Source organism: Nothoprocta perdicaria, unplaced genomic scaffold (genome assembly GCF_003342845.1).
Source record: "Nothoprocta perdicaria isolate Ctin4 unplaced genomic scaffold, notPer1 scaffold_50, whole genome shotgun sequence".
Taxonomy (NCBI): Eukaryota; Metazoa; Chordata; class Aves; order Tinamiformes; family Tinamidae; genus Nothoprocta; species Nothoprocta perdicaria.
The window spans coordinates 2,732,389-2,749,388 of record NW_020455755.1 but is presented as its reverse complement, the minus strand read 5'-3'; the positions used below and the strand labels follow the sequence as shown (position 1 = coordinate 2,749,388).

At 53.2% G+C, this 17,000-nt stretch overlaps 2 protein-coding genes across 2 annotated transcripts in view; both read left to right on the top strand.

Annotated features, from left to right (window-relative positions):
• Positions 1–7,812, top strand: part of VPS53 (VPS53, GARP complex subunit) — a 46,638-nt gene extending 38,826 nt beyond the window's left edge. Inside the window, exons 18-22 of the mRNA XM_026047897.1 lie at positions 2,027–2,175; positions 4,090–4,159; positions 5,298–5,435; positions 6,798–6,902; positions 7,224–7,812. Of these exons, the coding sequence (XP_025903682.1) occupies positions 2,027–2,175; positions 4,090–4,159; positions 5,298–5,435; positions 6,798–6,902; positions 7,224–7,394 (633 nt within the window). The 3' untranslated portion in view covers positions 7,395–7,812. The remainder of the gene's footprint in view (positions 1–2,026; positions 2,176–4,089; positions 4,160–5,297; positions 5,436–6,797; positions 6,903–7,223) is intronic.
• Positions 7,813–10,752: 2,940 nt separating this feature from the next.
• On the top strand, positions 10,753–13,616 carry RFLNB (refilin B). The gene is made up of 3 exons (XM_026047865.1): positions 10,753–10,968; positions 11,399–11,508; positions 12,389–13,616. Exons 1-3 carry the CDS (start codon positions 10,753–10,755, stop codon positions 12,699–12,701), a joined length of 639 nt encoding a protein of 212 aa, XP_025903650.1. The 3' UTR covers positions 12,702–13,616.
• The last annotated feature ends 3,384 nt before the right edge of the window (positions 13,617–17,000 follow it).

Sequence of the window (17,000 nt, the reverse complement as noted above, 5' to 3'; positions counted from 1 at the left end):
TGCTCGAGGGGCAAGGAGACAGCGCTCCCCAATCCCTGGAGCACCCAGTTCTCCTGGTGGCTTCTCTCCTCCTCCTTTTTAAGCAGCTCCCTGCAGCTCCTGAGCCTTTCTGCTGCGGATAAAGCAGCTCCGAAGGGAGCTCCGGGCCACAGGCAGCCGCTCTCCCCGCGTGCCGCCCTTCCCACATCGGCTGCTGAGCGGAGGCCGGAGCTCTCAGGGCTTTGGGCTCGTGTCCAACGAGTGTGTATAAACTGTGTGGATATCCCAAGAAAAACAGAGCGGGGGGGGGGAATAGGAATAAATTTAAAATGACAGGAACAAAGCTTTACCAGAAGAGTTGGACTCATATTTCTCCTGATGACTTTTCAGTATGTGCACTATGTCTTTCACTGCAGCTACTGTTTTTTCTTTCTTTTTTTTGCTTTCCCCTCCTGGTGAATCACACCCAGATGCACACAAAGCACTATTTTTACTGTCCGTGTTCTAAAAATTTGCTTGTAAAGTGTTGCTTTTGGAACGAAGAGCAGCGAACTGGGAAGGCTGCTGGGTTGTTGGCGTCGTGGCACAGCAGGTCAGCGGCCCCTTCCCGCCTGTGCCCGGTGTCCTGGCCCGAGTCGCTGTCAGGATAGGGGTGCATTGGGCACACAGGGTGTTTTGGGCATGAGACGGTTGCCAAAAGTGGTAGRAAGTAGTTGCCTGCTTGTGAGCAATCTTGCAAATCAAAGCAAGACGCAATTAAAGCAGCTACGGAGTGAAACATCCCTTCTAATTACCCACTTAATGAAATGAGCATTTGGAGGGGGGTTGTGTTTTAGGGGATTTTTTAATGAGAACAGCTTTGACAGGACATGTGCAGGCTCTGTCAGGCACTGGGGTTTGTGGAGAACTTGGCTCCTCTTGCCCGTTGAGTCACTGGTGCCACATTCGCTTTGGATGGGATTGAATCAGCCAGGTCGCAGGGGACCAAGTGGCTGTAATTAAATTAAAAACAGGAATAAGAACCGTGACATGCAAAATCCTGAACACGACTGAGGGCAAACAGCTCCTCAGAGGAAGGTGCAGCTCTTCCTGCACATGCCTGATGTTTTCTCCCAATTTTCTTGTTTTGTTCCTGGTGCATCTGCAGTGTGAGGAGCAGCAGCCCTGCCCCAGTGCAGGGAGCACCCTGCAGTGCCCAGCAGGACATTTCTGGATGYTCCTGCTCCTCAGTGACACAACCAGATGTGTGTTTGCCAGAGACATCAAGACCTTGCCCAAGGGCTGCTTTTTCAAATGACTTGTGGTGCTGACTTATTATTTACTTCAAATAAGACTCGGAAAAAGTCAGGGGAGTCGCATATTTGGCTAAGATGGGTTGCTCTGTAGCATTTCTGCTGATATTAGATTTAAAATAAAGTGGAGATGGAGTAGTTCTTTTTTTAATAGATTTTCTTGCCCGTGTATTTGGGATGAGCTGAGGTTTGCATCCTAGCATGTGCACCAGAAGTGTTTTCAGTGTCAGCTACACTGGCGTAGAGTGTTTTGACTTTCAAGTTATTTCTACCTCTTCCATCTGTCATCAGTCTCACCAGCATTAATGGCTTGGCTGCCATACAGGAATCCAGACTTTGCAAGCTTGCAGTTATTTTCTCAAATGCCTGTAATTAGGATTTATATGGGCACTTCATACCAGAAAACTGGGAACGGTCAAATATGAAGGCAGTCTGGGACACCTCGAGAGCTTTTTTGATCCTAATGCTCCCCACTTCTGTAGCATGGTCACCATCTCTCCGTGCTTTGGTGCTGAAAGGGCCTTTTAGGCTTTTTTTCCTTTATATCTTGTCTGCTTTTGCTGGGTACCCRTCGTTCTGGAGGGTTCAGGAGGGTTTTGCTTAGTAAAGTGACAAGAGACATGGCCTTTATAGTGGCTTCTTGATGATTCCCTAGAGATCCATTGACAGGAAGCTCGTACAGGATTTCTCATATATTTTACTTGAATCCTAATGAGTTAAACAGCCTTTTCCTTGTTTTTTCCCGCCTTGTGCAGATGCAGTGGCAGAATGTGGAACATGTCGGTGACCAGAGTCCTTATGTCACCTCGGTGATTCTTCACATCAAACAGAACGTCCCCATCATCCGCGACAACCTGGCCTCCACTAGGAAGTACTTCACTCAGTTCTGTATTAAATTTGCAAAGTAAGTTCCCAGCTCGGCACAGAATTTCTCTAGTTTTTGCTCGCCTGTCCTTGCATGATGGTCTCTTTGGGCATTCTGCATCAGCGGTGCTCGGTCGTTGCGCCAGGACAGGAGGAGCTGGCTGGGCAGCAAACACCAGCAGCTGCTGGCGAGGTTGGAAGATGCTCCCATTCCTTGTCTCAAGCTTCCTGCTGAGGCAGATTTTCACAGACATTTGCATTGCTCCTTCTTGCACGCCTGGCCCATCTTGTAAATATTTTGATGATCGCTGCCTGCTGTTAGCCAAGTACAGAAAGTTTGGGACCTTGAGGGTATTAAAAAGGCTTTGAACATTGGAGTGTGGAGGACTTAGTACAGAGCTGACAGATGACTCTTGTTAGGGAAACCTGCCTCCCTTCTCTGATACGAGGCAATGATGTTTTTGAGCCCAGAGAGCTTAGGTGCATCATTTGCCTCAAAATTTTTTATAGTAACTAGAGGACTAAAAGGAGGGCCCATGTGATAAGTAAATGGTAAGTTCACAGGCTGAAAGCTGCTTTTCTGTGCAGAAGTAGTTCTGCTGCTTTTGGGCTGGCACATGGCCATCCTGGTAGAGTCTGGAAGCGGTGCTATTCCCATCACATGTCACTCTTTAAATACCCTAATACTCTATTTATCTCTGATGATAAGCTAATTATTCTGAAATAAGCTGCACGGCGGGGCAGTTACTGTGTGGATTTGGAGCTGGAGCTTCGTTTCCTACTTGAGCAGCAGAGGATGCAGTTGACTCTCCCGAGAACCATTAGCTTTTGCACAGGGTGGATGATGGCCTGAGAGTTTCGCTCCCTCTTCTTTCTCTGGGTACTCATTAGTTTGCATTAAGAAGCAGTTACCGATAAATCATACTATGCCATTGCCCATAATCACTGTTTGAAATGCTGTCTTGGTGAAAATTTATTGCAGTTAAGCCTCCTCTGTGGTTATGATTGAATTTTATATTGCTAACATGGTGATAAATAAAAAACCATTTACTCAGCTGTTCACAACACACTCTTAATACTTCGGGTCAGTTGCCTCCCTTTTAGCTTTACTGCTAAGCACGTACCAGGTAGATGTGGATGAATTCTCTGGGATTTCTCTGGATGAAATACCCAGCTCTCACGTTAGAGAGAGGCCCCCATCTAAACTGAGCGCCCGCATCACGTCTCCTTCCAYAGAGCACCACAGAAACCTGCAAAACCACCACTCGAAAAGCTTCTTCATACAAGTACCAGCCTGATCTAAAAGGCATTAAGTTAAGACATAGTCTGAAATTCACTGAGCCCTAGATCAGGCTTGGAAGTGACAGTTGGGTTCCTTGAGTGCCCCTGAAGACTGTTTTTGCCAGAACGTGTTTGAAGTTGAACTTCGATATTTGCCAAGCTCTYACCTTTTGAGCGTACCCAGCTTAGTAATTTCTCCAATTCTTAAGTCTCCGTTTGTAAAATAGGGGTAACAGCATTTTCCTTCTCACCAGACCTTTCCTTGTGCTGATTGTGCTGGCAAGAAGCKTCCTGGAAGGCTGCGCTGTGCACGAACGTCCTGGACCTCCAGCCTTGGCTGGACCTCAAGTTCAGGCTGCAACATGCACAATATGGAATTACTGGGATGCAGCAAAGTGAAGGTTCTGGATACAGTCCAGATCCTTCGGCTCTGTGAACAGCTATAATCCTGATGCTGCTTTTCCCCTATGTGCAACAGTTTGCTAGTCCTTGACTTTGCACTGTGATACTTGATAAATGTTTTATAGCGATGCAGTAACACRGAGTGTGTGTGCAGCCTCTCAGCTCACTTGGGGATCACCATGGATTAAAGCAAAGGAAATACCGACAAATATTGATATTTATATGTCAATACTGACATTTAATCCTGTCATTTTATCTCTCTTCTCTGCAGCTCCTTCATTCCCAAGTTCATCAACCATCTATTCAAATGCAAGCCCATCAGCATGGTGGGAGCAGAGCAGGTAAGAGGACGTAATTGCAGAGCCTGCAATATTTGCTAATGGTCCTGTTTGAAATCTGGGCACCAGCGCAGTGTTTCTGAAGGTTTCTGCTGCTTGGTTTATCAAGGAACAGGAGCTATGTGACCAAACTTTGTGTGKTTGTCTCTGGTTTGCTGTAATTTCAGTGAACTTCCAGGGCAAATTAGCAATGTCAGGGGCTAGATGAAGTTCCCTGGAAATGGGGTGAGGGGACAGGTCGGTGTTAGACATCAGCGAATTACATGGGAAAGATGTGAATTGCCTGACCATGGGAAAATCCACGGTGCCTGGGATCCCTCCTAGGTGCCCAGGAATCTACCTCTGATGAGCGAGAGAGGGCCCCGGGCCCTGGCAGCTCTGCCCCTGCTTGTGTGTGATGTGGTTCTGATAACATCCCTCTGATAATATCCATCCCATGCAAACCATGAAACRAGCTCTGCAGAGAACCCATCCGGATAAAAGTGCTTTATATATCACGGATAACCCCTGTGCAGTCAGAGGGTAGCAGTAGTTGGGGAAATTTCACTCCAAGAAGCCTCACACAGACAGTGATTGAGCCGTGATGCCCATCTCACCTTTTAGAGCTTTTAGTGGCTGTTGCTTCAAGCCTATTTAGCTGCTGCTTTTGTAAAATCAACAGTGTGTCAGTAAGCACAAGATATCGAGTGGTTCTTAATGTATCGCACTGAAGCTTTATTTTAAAAGAGATCAGCAATGATTAAGTGTAGAGGACCTGCTGTAATTGCTGGCTGCTGCGAGAGAGAACATGGTGCTAATTGATTTGATCTCAATATCTATCTAATTAGTGATACAGCTACAGGAAATCTRGGTTGTTTCACTTTTTGCTGTTAAGGGAAGAGAACTGGAAAATCCATGCTTTGTGGCTCAGGTAATTACTGCCATAAGTTACTTTATGTCAGTAGAATAATGTTCCATTAAAAACCGGTGCTGATCCGTGCACACGGGTGATCCCGGTGTCTTGAACTGCCCCTGCATGGGTTGGTTGCTCCTGTTCCTGCAGGCCAATTGCTGAGACCTTCTTGGTGTGTAAAGTAGGAAACTTCTGGGCTAATGGAGCTTGGCAGGAGGGACCTGAGCAGGATGTGATTAACTCTTGCAGCTGCTGCTGGACACTCACTCTCTGAAGATGGTTCTCCTGGACCTGCCTTCCATCGGATCCCAGGTGGTGAGGAAGGCTCCGGCCAGCTACACCAAGATCGTGGTGAAGGGCATGACTCGGGCTGAAATGATCCTCAAGGTAACTCGGGACTCTCGATGCACTGCCGGCCGGGCTGCTGGCCGGGGAATGGGAGCGAGTGAATCCCRGGGGTCCCTCTCCTGGACACAGCGCTGCCGTTTCGTGTGCTCCTGCTCATCCGGATTTTCTCCCGGCTGCTCCACAGAACAGGGTTTTTTGCGTTGGTTTTGCTGCAGCTCTGGGTCAACATCACAGTTGAGTTTCCATCCCCACCTCTCAAGATAACAGTTGGTTCAGGTGGGGCTTCCTCACAGAGCTGGGGCACCCTGTGTCCTTGGGAGCCTGTGGAAATCACAACTAACACCCCTGTCTGCCTAGGAGTAACCCTCCTGCTCAGGTTAGTCCAGACCTTTATGCAGACTTGGTTGGGCAGGGGAGCCAAGCTGTGCTTGAGTCACCTGTTTACTGTCTAGTGTAACAGCCAGTGCAAACATGTCTGAGTTACTGTATTCACCGGGGCCCTTTTTCATTTTCCAGACCTGATGCCCGGAAAATGACCCAAAAAGCGAGGTGTTGTCTTCATAAAAAGTARCAAGCAGAGCAATGTCCCCGGCCTCTGCCTCCCCGCGGGCGCCTTGCGGGAAGCAGCAGTTAAGCTGGGTCCCAAGGGAAGCCGGGGGAGCTCTGCAGGTTGTGCCCTGCCAAGTGATGGGATTATCCTCCGCTCACTGACGAGGCTGCTCCGGGTGGGAGCCGGAGCCGGTCGGGACGGCAGGGTCACGGTGGGGCCTCATGGATGCTCACARGGGCAATGGGGATGCATGGGATGCTCTGCATGGGTCTGCTGCCATGCCCAAGGTGCTGCCAGGGGCACTTCCGCACTCAGAATCCAGAAAATAGTTCTGAAACTCCCCGCTTTTGGATTAAAACGTCTGAGGTGCCGATYGGTAACGTTAAAGCAAGTCTCAACTGTTTTTCTGAATTAGCTTAGAAAGRATTTCCAGCTCCTGCTGCGCATACAGGAACTTGTCTTTCCCCGTTGCTTACGTGGGGATCGGAAGAGCAGCAGAGTTAACTTGGTGTCTGATGTGAAAGACGTGTTCCTTATGGAGCTCGTTGCTCCTGAAAGGGATATACAGAACTGAATAATCCTCTTTCCAGCTTTGAGTCTCTATTTACATTTTTTTTTTCTGACTTGATCTTCATTGGCCCTAAGAGGGTTTGAGTTCTGGGGTGGTGGAAGTTGGAGCAGGACGAGCATGCGGATCCCCAGCCTCTATCCCACTCCATGCAGCCACAGCCACTGCTATCCCTAGGGATCTGCCCTTAGGAGAAGCGAGTCCAGCTGCCGCTCCTGAGCTGGTTGTGCATGGACTGGACGCGTCGGATTTGTCTGATCTCTTCTTTTCTCTCCCTTGGCAGGTGGTGATGGCTCCGCATGAGCCCCCGGTCGTGTTTGTGGACAATTACATCAAACTCCTGGCCGACTGCAGCACCGACACTTTCCAGAAGATACTGGACATGAAGGTGAGAGTAGTTCTAGTCTTGCAAAAACTCTGCTAATGTATTAGAGCTGCACTGAAGTTGTCRGTGACTCTTTTTGGTAGGAATACAGAGGGATTTAGAGCAGGGGAAGTATTCTGCAGGCCAAGGGCATCCTCTCCCCTCTGACCACATGGAGTTTGCATGGAAGCAAGCGCCTCACTTTGTGCTCGTGGCTGCACTGGCTCCCGTGGCTGAGTCTCATTCTATTCAGATCAGACACCGGGCACTTGGAGGGTGAGGGAAAGGCTGAGGTTTGTAGTCAGCGAGGTCTGACCTGCTGCTCTCTGTTCTCTCTCCTCGCAGGGCCTGAAGAGGAGCGAGCAGAGCAGCATGTTGGAGCTGTTCCGCCAGCGCCTCCCGGCACCCGCCTCCGGCGCCGAGAACCCCGGCTCCCTGGCGCTGAGCGCCCCCACGCCAGAGCAGGAGTCCTCTCGGATACGGAAACTGGAGAAACTCATCAAAAAAAGGCTCTAAGTGAGCGCAGGAGGAAAAAAATGTTGCTCAGGACTAGCTGTGGTCACTGGGAGCAAAGCTCTTCAGACTTCTTATTTACACTATGCTGCTGAAAAAATCAGTGTCTGGTCACTCCTATGCCTTGTGTAACCATTGGAGACTGTGGCACTGCATCTCCCTCCGGGCCACGGGAGAACCTGACCAAGGTCTTTGCCCTGTCGATAGCTTAGAGTGAGTGAAACCAAGGACAGCACCAGGGCCACGTGATGGGCAAAATGAAGGTACCTGGAAGCCCTCAGCTCTGAGCACGGTCGGGTGGGTTATCCAGTCAGAATATCTGGCTGGGATACACTTGGTGTTGTGTCAGCCTGGCTGAGCGTTGCCACTGCAGCACTAAGGATTTTCTCTGAGAGTTTGGCGTTCGCTGCTCCCTGTTGCAGAGCTTTTCCTCTCTTTCATTATTTATTAAAAAAAAAAAAAAAAAAGAAAAAAAAAGGCAGCTGGGATGTGGACATCTGCAGCTCCCTGGAATCATTAGAGATGTCCAGGAGAGAACCCGAAATTTCACCAGGACCCTGGTGTGTCGCCGCCGGCAGCGTCCGAGTGTCCCCAGGCCCCTCGCTGCCCTGCTGGGACAGATGCTGCCGTTTGGTGTCAGTGGAGCCTGCGGCTGCCAGGCTCTGTTCCCAGCACAGACGTTTACAACAGCCTGGGACATCAAGGATCTTCTCCTCCTCACTCTCCTCCTTCCAGCATCAGCTTGAACCAGTGCAGAGAAGAGGTGAAACGTGTTGGATACTGGATACTGGAAACGTTTGGACTGCCCTCCTCCTCCTGCTGGTATCCGGCTACGTATTCAGCACAGAGCAGGGCTGGCAACCTGAGCTCCCCTGAGCCCCGCTTTGCCTCAGCTTCCAGAGGAACCTCGCAGAGGGATGTGTCACCTCGCCTGGGTTTCTTCCCACCTCCTTTGTGGCTCTTTTGGCACGAGCAGAGGAGGCACCGGGGCTGCAACGGCCCTTGCTCTCCCCAGCCAGGTAGCAGGGCAGCGTTTGTGACCTTGCAGAATTCCTGCTGGGTAAAACCTCACCCTTTTTGCAGGGCCGACACGCGAGCCCAGGGCCACCCACACACAGAGGAAATCAGCAGAGGTGCAATCTGGAGACTCGGTCATTCCAGTGCTGCCCGTGGTGGGGTGCACATGAAGGCGTCTGTGGACACCGTCTGTTCAGGAAACCCTGTCACGGGTCACCAGGACCAGGTAGAAGACACCGCCGGCTGAGCYGGAGCCGCGACGTCCATCGGGGCAGCGGCACGGCGAGGAGGCGGCGGCAAGTCCTTGTTACCTGCTTCTCAGTGACGTTCTCCAAATCCATGAAGTTTCTCCTTCCTCCCCTGATGTCACGAGGAGCAGTGGTCGCGCTCGGGGGGCAGCGAGTGGCCGGAARGGCTGTTTGGAAGCACGGTGGGTTCACGGGCGCCCTTTCCCAAAGGACACTGCGTGTTGCGGTCTCCACATTATCAAGCATGGTAGCCAGGACAGGAGGAACACAGGCTTTGTGGAGATTCATTATTCCCAGGGTGGATAAATAATTTAGATTAATTTTCCTTTGCGATGTCCGTGGATGACTCGCTGAATAAATCGCAAATAGCTGAAGACACATCCAGGCTGTCGCTACGTGTCTCCCCGGAGGACTGCTCCTGTTTCACTTTTTGCATTTAATTGTGAAGAGAAAAAGAAAAACGGATTCCTCACGTCGGCCTTGGGAGCAGCCTTGCAGGCCTCGGTGTTCAGAGTCCCAGGGTTTTTAGAGGGCAGGTTTGCTTTTTTCCACTTTTAAAAGCTTTTGTCCCCCTGGCTGCTTATCAGGGTTGGCACTTAGGCGTGTGTAAATGTCAGGGGCTGGGGGTTGTGTCTGCAGGGGACCAGCAAGGGTGTTTTTCCTCTATAAAAGCCACTTTGTACGTTTTTTGACAGGGATTTTGCTGCCTGTATGGAGTGTCACACAGATGTCAATTAAATGGTTGCCGGTGTCCRTCGTCTGGGTGCTGTTTGTGGAGCTGCCGCGTGGCCGCAGCGGCAGGGCCCGGGCATGGGGGGAATGGGGCTGGAGCTGGTGCCCAGCCGGGAGCACCCGCTGTTTCCCAGAGTTTGGAAATGCTTTTTCCAGCGTTATCCCATAGCTGGGAACCCTTCGGGTTCTGCCGGCCCCGCTCTGGCTCCACGCGGCCCTTGGGCTGCGGGGGAAAGTCCTTTCCGGGCGGATCTGGTGCGATGGAGCAGCGGCCAAAGCAGATAAGGCGGCAGGGCCGGCCGGCGGGAGCGCCCGGTGASCGCCGGGCCGGGGCGGCCCCGGCACGAGTGTGTCGGGGCTCAGCCGGGGCACCCTGTGTATCTGTGTATCGCACTGGTCCTCATRCTGGCTGAAATCTCCCTGTTCCTGCCCAGGCCCCGGGCAGCAGCTCTGCCTCTCGCAGCCTTCGGGGCACACTCATTCCCCAAAGAGGCTCTTTTTCCATCGTTTTCCAAGGCTTTCCCATTCCTCACAGGGACTTCTCCCTCTTGGCCCTGGTTTAACCAGAAGCAGCCCAGCACCTGCCCCGCCATTTCTCTCCTCAGCTCCCAGTTTTTCAATGGGAACCGTTAATGCTCTGTATTTCTCTTGTTGTTTTCTTCTTTCCCTCTGCATTTTGCAGCAAAGACGAACAACCTCCCTGCGGTTCTTCCAAGGAATGTGAATTCCTTGTGGAAGCGCCCTGGCTTCCCGGCGACGCGGAGCCGCGGCCGTCTCCTGCTTTTAATTTGGGGGCAGTTCAGGAATTCGGAGCCGGCGCCGCGGCCTCCCCTCCCCGGAGTGCCCCGCGCCGCATCCCGTGACACGGCACCCTGATTGCATCCGGATTTTCCAAAACAATGCCCCATTTCCCTGCCCGGGGTGCGGTTATAGCAGTGCAAGGGCATTAAATACAAATGCGCGTATATGTGTTTTTCCTGTTGATGGCAACACAAACAAACAGACCTTTTTCCAATGGCCACTTCCTTGTTTTTTTTCTTCCCCCCCCCTTTTTTTTTTTGCCTTTTTTCCCTTGCTTTTTTCCTTTTTTTTCCCCCTCCTTGCTCTTTCCCCTCGCTTTTCCCCCGCGTTTCCCACTCGCTCCCACCGGGGAGTTTGGCGGGGAGGGGTCCAAGGCGGGCCGGGGGCGTGGCCAGGCGGGGTGTGGGCGTGGCCGGCCGCGTCTTGCCCCGCCCCGGGCGCTGCCGGCGCAGCCGGGACGGGACGGACCGATCCGCGCAGCGCCCGGACGGGAGGAGCCGCCGCGGCTCCGGAGCGGCTCCCGGGCGGTTCCGAAGCGGCTCCGAAGCGGCTCCGCAGGGGCCATGGTGGGGCGGCTGAGCCTGCGGGACGTGCCCGAGCTGCCCGACGCCAGGACGCGCGGCGAGGCCGTGCTGGACAGCCCCGACTCCGGGCTGCCCCCCAGCCCCGGGCCGGGCCACGGGCCGTGGCTGCTGCCCGCGGGCAGCCCCGAGCGCCGCTCGCCCGGCGCCCTCGCCGAGCCCCCCGCGGTGAGTAGCGCCCGCCGGGCCGCCCCGCGCGCCCTCGGGGAGCGGCGCGGGCTGCAGCGCGGAGCGGCCGCCGGAGCGGCTGGCGGCGGCGCTTTGGGAACGGGCGCCCCCGCGGGAAGCGGGCAGCGCGTGTGGCCGGGACCCCGGGGGCTGCGCGGTCCCCATGTGTCCCCGCGGGCTSTGCGGTCCTCGTGGGCTGCGCGGTTCCCATGGGCTTCAGTGTCCCTGTGAGCTGCATTCCCAGGGCGGCTCCTCCGAGGTGACTCCCTGGGGCTGGGACACTGCGTCCCCAAACACCTGCCCCATGAGCAAACACAGGCCGGTGGCTCCGCAGGGACAGGGGGGCTCTGCTCCCAACACCCAGACCTCACTGCCCCCTGCACTGCAGGGTGGATAAACACCCTGTCCCAGGAATGCAGCCGGCTCGGGAATCAACGCCGTTAACTTTGCTTTTCCGCAGCCCTCGTCGCTCGCTCCCAGCCCGCTGCTCTCCGGCTGCGCCCCCAGGCTCTGTCCCCTCTCCTTCGGCGAAGGCGTCGAGCTCGACCCGCTGCCACCCAAGGAAATCAGGTGAGCGGTGCCGGCAGGACCGGCCTTATCGGCGCCGCGCGGGCGCACGGCCTTGCGGCGCTGCTGCTCGTGCAGCTGTGCATTCCTGGCTGGCCCCGCGTGCAGCAGCGCTCCRTGCACGGAAAACTTCTTTTTTTTCTGGGAAGGCTTCCTGCACTTTGCTCTCCTGCTCGCCGTTTCCTTGCACGGCTCCCAGGCGCTGCCTTCCAGAGCGGCGGCCTCTGAGAGGCTGTTTTGTTAGAGGAAAGGGGTTTTGCTCCCTTACTGGCTTTAGAGCAAGAAGTCTCTGTCTTACTGACCCTGGCTGCTTGCATGAACTAAGAGTTAATGTTGTGGCCATAGTTTTCTCGGAGCTCTGCATCATTTTGTAACCTGCAAATGGTTCCCCCGAACGAGGCGCTTTGCGGTGACAGGACCAAGCGCACGCCGGGCGTGCAGGACACTAGAGCAGCTCCTGGTCAGGGAGGCTCCGTGTCCTGCCCGGGGCATCTTTGCAGGCTGGAACTGACTGAATTGGCCTCCAAAGAGCATCCAGGAGCGCCAGGAAGGAGCTGGTGTGCGGGTGGAAGGGGAGCAAGCGGCGCCTGCCCGAGGCTGCGGAGCTGGGGTGCTTGGAGCACAGGCCGGCCCTGGCTCCGGGGCCGTCCCTGCAGCGCGGGGTGTCTGCGCCCGGATGCTGCCCGGCGCCGCGCTGCCGGCTGCTCCCGCCCCTGGACGAGTAGCTGTTCTGCTGCTGGAGTGGTTTTTGCGTTATGTGGCTCTTTTTGTGGCTAAGCACCAGGTTCAGAGCTTAGGATCCAACCTAGACACCCAAAGCTCTTTTTTTTTTGCTTAAAAAACATGCGGTAGAATTGAGCCCCGTCTCGCTGTGTCCCTGCAGGTACACGTCCTCGGTGACGTACGCCTCGGAGAAGCACTTCATCGACGACGTCTACCTGCCCGTGGGCCTGAGCGTCTCCTCGTGCAGCCAGACGGTCGTGTGCGTGCCCGACTGCACGTGGCGCAGCTACAAAGCGGAGCTGCGCTTCGAGCCGCGCCACCGGGCCCGCCGCTTCGCCAGCACCACCATCGTGTACCCCAAGCACGCCAAGACTGTCTACACCACCACGCTGGATTACGACGGGCGCAAAGCCCTGCGGCGCTTCCTCGCCAGCGTGGAGCTGGAGCCGCCCGAGGCGCCGGGCGGCTGCTGACGCCCCAGCCCTCCGCCCCGGCGAGGGGACCCCCGTTGTCACCACCTCTTCCTCCTCTTCCTCGGCACTTCATCCCTGCTTTAAGCAGGGCCTGAGACCTGCCCTCTGCGGGAGCACCCCTTAGTAATGAGCTGGTTTTGTCACCTTAAGCGTGGGTTTAGTGCCCTCCCTCGCGGTATAGCAATCGGGTGAAAATCAGGGAAAATTTTATTATTTTATTTTATTTTTTTTTCCCAGAGAAAAAGTTAACTGCTACTCACAGGTAAGAGAATCAGGAATAGGGACTACAGTTGATGCTTGGTATCGCTGTGCAAAAACAAGGGCACTTCACTCTCTTGCAGAAAATCTACCRGGTCATTTGTTTACATATAAATAGAGCTGTCATTTATGTCCATTGAAACCATGGGGCTGTTTCCTCCAACAGAGCAATCTCCAGAAATTTGCTGGAAAAAGCTAGCCCAGAGAAAACTCAGAACTCTGCGTTTAGCAGCGCTGTCCTGTTGCATTCATGCCTGGCTTGGAGGTGTGAGTGGGAAGCAGGAATTCGGAGCAGGGCGGGAGGCAGTGGCTGCTGCAGCTCCGGGTGGCCGGGCAGGGATTGGGTTATTCCCATTATTTGGGAGAACAGAGYGGTGCAGCTCCAGTTCCTGTACTGATTTGTACCACCCTGTTGTCTCGGAGTAATGCACCAACATTTGTGTGCGGGAGCTGCAGCTCCAATGAGGATTATGAGGGTCCAGGGTGTCCCCGCGCCGCTGCAAAGCGCAGCCTTGCCAGCTCCGCGTTGCAGACATCCACGGGCAGCGTCTCCCCAGGAACTAGGGAAGCTTCAGCGGATCCACAGCGTGGRCCGTGTCGGGCCACGAGTGGGGCAGGAAAGGCCGGGATCAGATCTGAGAGCTGTGAATCATTCCCGGGGAAGAGGCCGCCTGTAACCAGGGATGGGCGATTTGTTTATGGGTACCAAGATCCGCAGCCCTCCCTCCGCCTTCCCAATGGAGCTTTCCCGTGCCAAGGTCCACGTCCTCTCTGCCCTCGGCACTGAGCACGTCACGGGGCTGGGGCAGCCTTTGCCTGTCCCTCCGCTTCCAAATAACCCCCGCGAATCCATTGAGCCAGACACAGTTGTGTTTTGTGGTCAAGGGGAAACTTAGGACAGCGCGGAAGTCCAGCTCGGTAGGTGCTGTAGTTTATCCTGGGCTTTGGTGGGAACAGAAGGTGGAGGTTTCTCGCCTTGCCCGGATGGTTTTCCTGCAGGGAAGTGCAGAGAGGATCTGCCTGGGGACAGTGGCTCAAAGTGGGGGCTCGCGGGGCGGCAGCTCGGAGCAACTTGGCAGATACGACCGAGCTGGACGTGACTTTTTTGTGTGTAGTCCAAAACTGCTCCGAGGTGCAGGCCGCCCCCCGGGGCGTTGCAGGGGGCTGGACGTGGCGCGGGGTCCCCAGGGTGGGCTTTGCCGGGATCCCGCGCGGCCGTCGCGGAGCTGCAGCCGGACGGGGCTGAGCTGAGCGCGGCGGAAGGGGCTTTAGGGGGAACTCGGATGAACCGGGGCGCTAAAAACGCAGCAGGGAAGGAAGGCTTGAGCTTCTATGGCTTGGTACTTAGGTTTTTTACTTATTTATTAGCTCAAAACAGGATGTCGTTTATTTTTGGCATTTGCCTCCAAAAAACGGAGCCTAAAAAACCCCCAGGGCAACACACGCTGCCAAATTCAGGTAGTCTTTGCAGCTGATAAGAGCAGCCTGGTTTGCTCATTAAACTCACTGGCCTCAAGCAAGAGTATTTAGGAGATGCTTCTTAAACGCCCCCCATGATCCCCCTTTACACGCGGCCCCACAACRGGTCAGAGAGGCAGGCGGCACCCCYGGGAAAAGGGGGTTCACGTGGAGCGGCTTTCCTTTGGGAAAGCTCTTTGCAGCTGCTCGTGCCTTGTTCCCGAAACACCCGGGGCTGCTCCTGGATGCGGGAAGCACCGGGACCTCGGTGGGCTCCGACGGCGCCGTTCCCAGGAGCTCATCTGCAGGGGACCTGACAGAAGGTGATTTTAAGTTGCCGTCGTTCCTCGTTAAATTATGGCCCTTACATTGTGGCTTTAGGATGAGCCGCCTGATTTACAAAGCCAGCAGATTTAGCTTTGTACCTCTCGAGGGTATTTTAATGGGTAGGGATGCTTTTTAAATTATTGGTGATGCAGCATTTGCAAAGCTCTGATCAGCTCCGTGCAAGTGYTCTGGTGTCTGGGACATTCCCCATCTCATCCTTTTAATTTTTTTCATTTTACTGGTAATAAATGATCTGAAAACTGTAATATAGGGAAGTCTATTTTTTATTCAAAAGTTTTCGGTGTTTGTTATGGTATTTACCTCAAAATAAATACATAATATATCCTGCTGATGTGAGATCCCCTTTTGTTTCTCTTGCATCAGATGTTATTGTTGTTGCGTGTTCRCGGAAGGCATTTCCTATATAAAACTGTAGTTTTATTTAAAAAATATTTAAATATTTTTTAAAAAAAGAAGACAACAAATGTTGTAGCTTTATCAGTTTAGTAAAATACTTGAAAAAGTGCCTTGAAGACAGCTGAAAATCCCCCCCGGGGTGTATTTGAGTCTTTCATCTGCTGCAGTTTTATTTTTGCAGGGAGAGTCTCCAGTATGGACTTCAGCATATCCTACCAATGAAGCAGTTGGCCTTTTTAAATATAACAAATACTTAACCGGACAATCATTTCTTTTCAGTTTTGGATAAAAGGGCAGATGCTCAAATGCTGCATTAGTAAATATAGCATAAAAAATAAGACTGGATCATGCATTAAACTTTATACGAGCAGGATAGGCGATCACAAGCTATCATTTGGGAGGAATGCTGTGTTGTTCTGCTGGCTACTTAATGAGTTATTAAGCCCTTCTGAATTTGCAGGCTTGCTGATTTTGTTCGTATCTCTGGCAAAGTAGAAATGGATCCAATTGAAYGCCAGCTAATTAATTCATAATAGGATTTTTTCACTTACTCTTTATGGTTCATTTGGTTATCTGTTTGCAAAAGCTCCAGATTTGCATGTAATGACATTATTGGAATCTGGGGAGCTTTGGAGCTGTTCTGAAGCTCGCTCCCGTTCCGGCGAAAGTCCGTGGAAGCATCTGAGCATCGTGCAGTGATGAAAGTACTAAATAGCAAAAAAAAGCCACATATATCCGCCAATTACTTCATAAAAGTGCATACCAAGAGCCATTCACATTTTGTACCATTRGAGCAGTCTCTTTTAGGAGGGCTGCAGGAACCTGGAAAGCTTTTGCTCCTTTCGGATGTGGCATCTAACTTGCAAATGCCTCTGTCCTTCTGCCCTTGGCTTTTTATATAATTTTAATATCRTAGCAGCACAGAACCTGATAGATGTTGCTCTGCTATAAGGAGCTGAAGCAGGTGGGTGCAAGGCAGCCTGCTCACTGCCGTGCTTCCAAATCGTATTGGCCAAATGGGCTTCTAGTTAGTGGATGCCCTATAATGCCATCACTGTAGATAAGCCCATTTTTCATCGTAGGTGCCCTGCTTCTCAAGGATGTGCARTCCGAGGGATCTGTGCGGTGATTTTTTTTGGAACACGGTGCAATACTCTGCTTAGCAATTAAGTCACTGGCGAGGAGACACCTTTTGGAGTGAGGCCCTGGAAACCAACACTGCTTCTGGACACGGGAAAAACTTGGAAAACAGTCTCCTTTCTGTGCTAGGAGGGATGGATGGTCCCATGGCTCCTGCCTGTGGAATGGCAAACACTTCAACAGCTTCTGCTGCTGCATCCAGGGGAAAAAAACATTCCCAGCATCCCGAAAGCAGGGGATCCCAGAGTGGCCGCCCTGTGCCTCCTGCTGCCCGGGCTGTGCAGTGCACGTCTCCGCCAACATTATTTGGATTTGCTGGGATGGACCTGCTGTGCCGGGGTCCCATGGACGGCCACTCTGCTCCCCTTCCCCGTGACCCCTTCCCCTCTATCTTAGTGCCTTCCCTGTGGTGCCTTCCCCTGTATCTTGGTGCCTTCCTCTCCATCTTGGCATCTTCCCCATGGCACCTTTGAGGGGCTCTTTGGGCAGCACAGGGAGCCTCTGCATCCCGGGAAATGGGTCTGTTCAAAAAGCGACTGGGAGCGGTGCAGACAAAATTTACATTTATCGTTCATAAATGTAATGTAAATGCAATGCCCCGTGCACTCGCTGGAGCTGCCAAGAGCAAGGCGGGTGCCGGGCCGTGAGCTTTGCAGCACGGAGGGGGCCAGCTGGGGCCCTCCACTCTGCCCAGCCAGG

What these genes read in the sequence shown, in the direction of transcription:
- RFLNB (XM_026047865.1), top strand. Translation starts at nt 10,753, where the DNA reads ATGGTGGGGCGGCTGAGCCTGCGGGACGTGCCCGAGCTGCCCGACGCC. An exon ending in CCCGCCGGGCCGCCCCGCGC is followed by an intron (nt 10,969 to 11,398) that starts GCCCTCGGGGAG and finishes GCTTTTCCGCAG; the next exon opens with CCCTCGTCGCTCGCTCCCAG. An exon ending in CTGCCACCCAAGGAAATCAG is followed by an intron (nt 11,509 to 12,388) that starts GTGAGCGGTGCC and finishes GTGTCCCTGCAG; the next exon opens with GTACACGTCCTCGGTGACGT.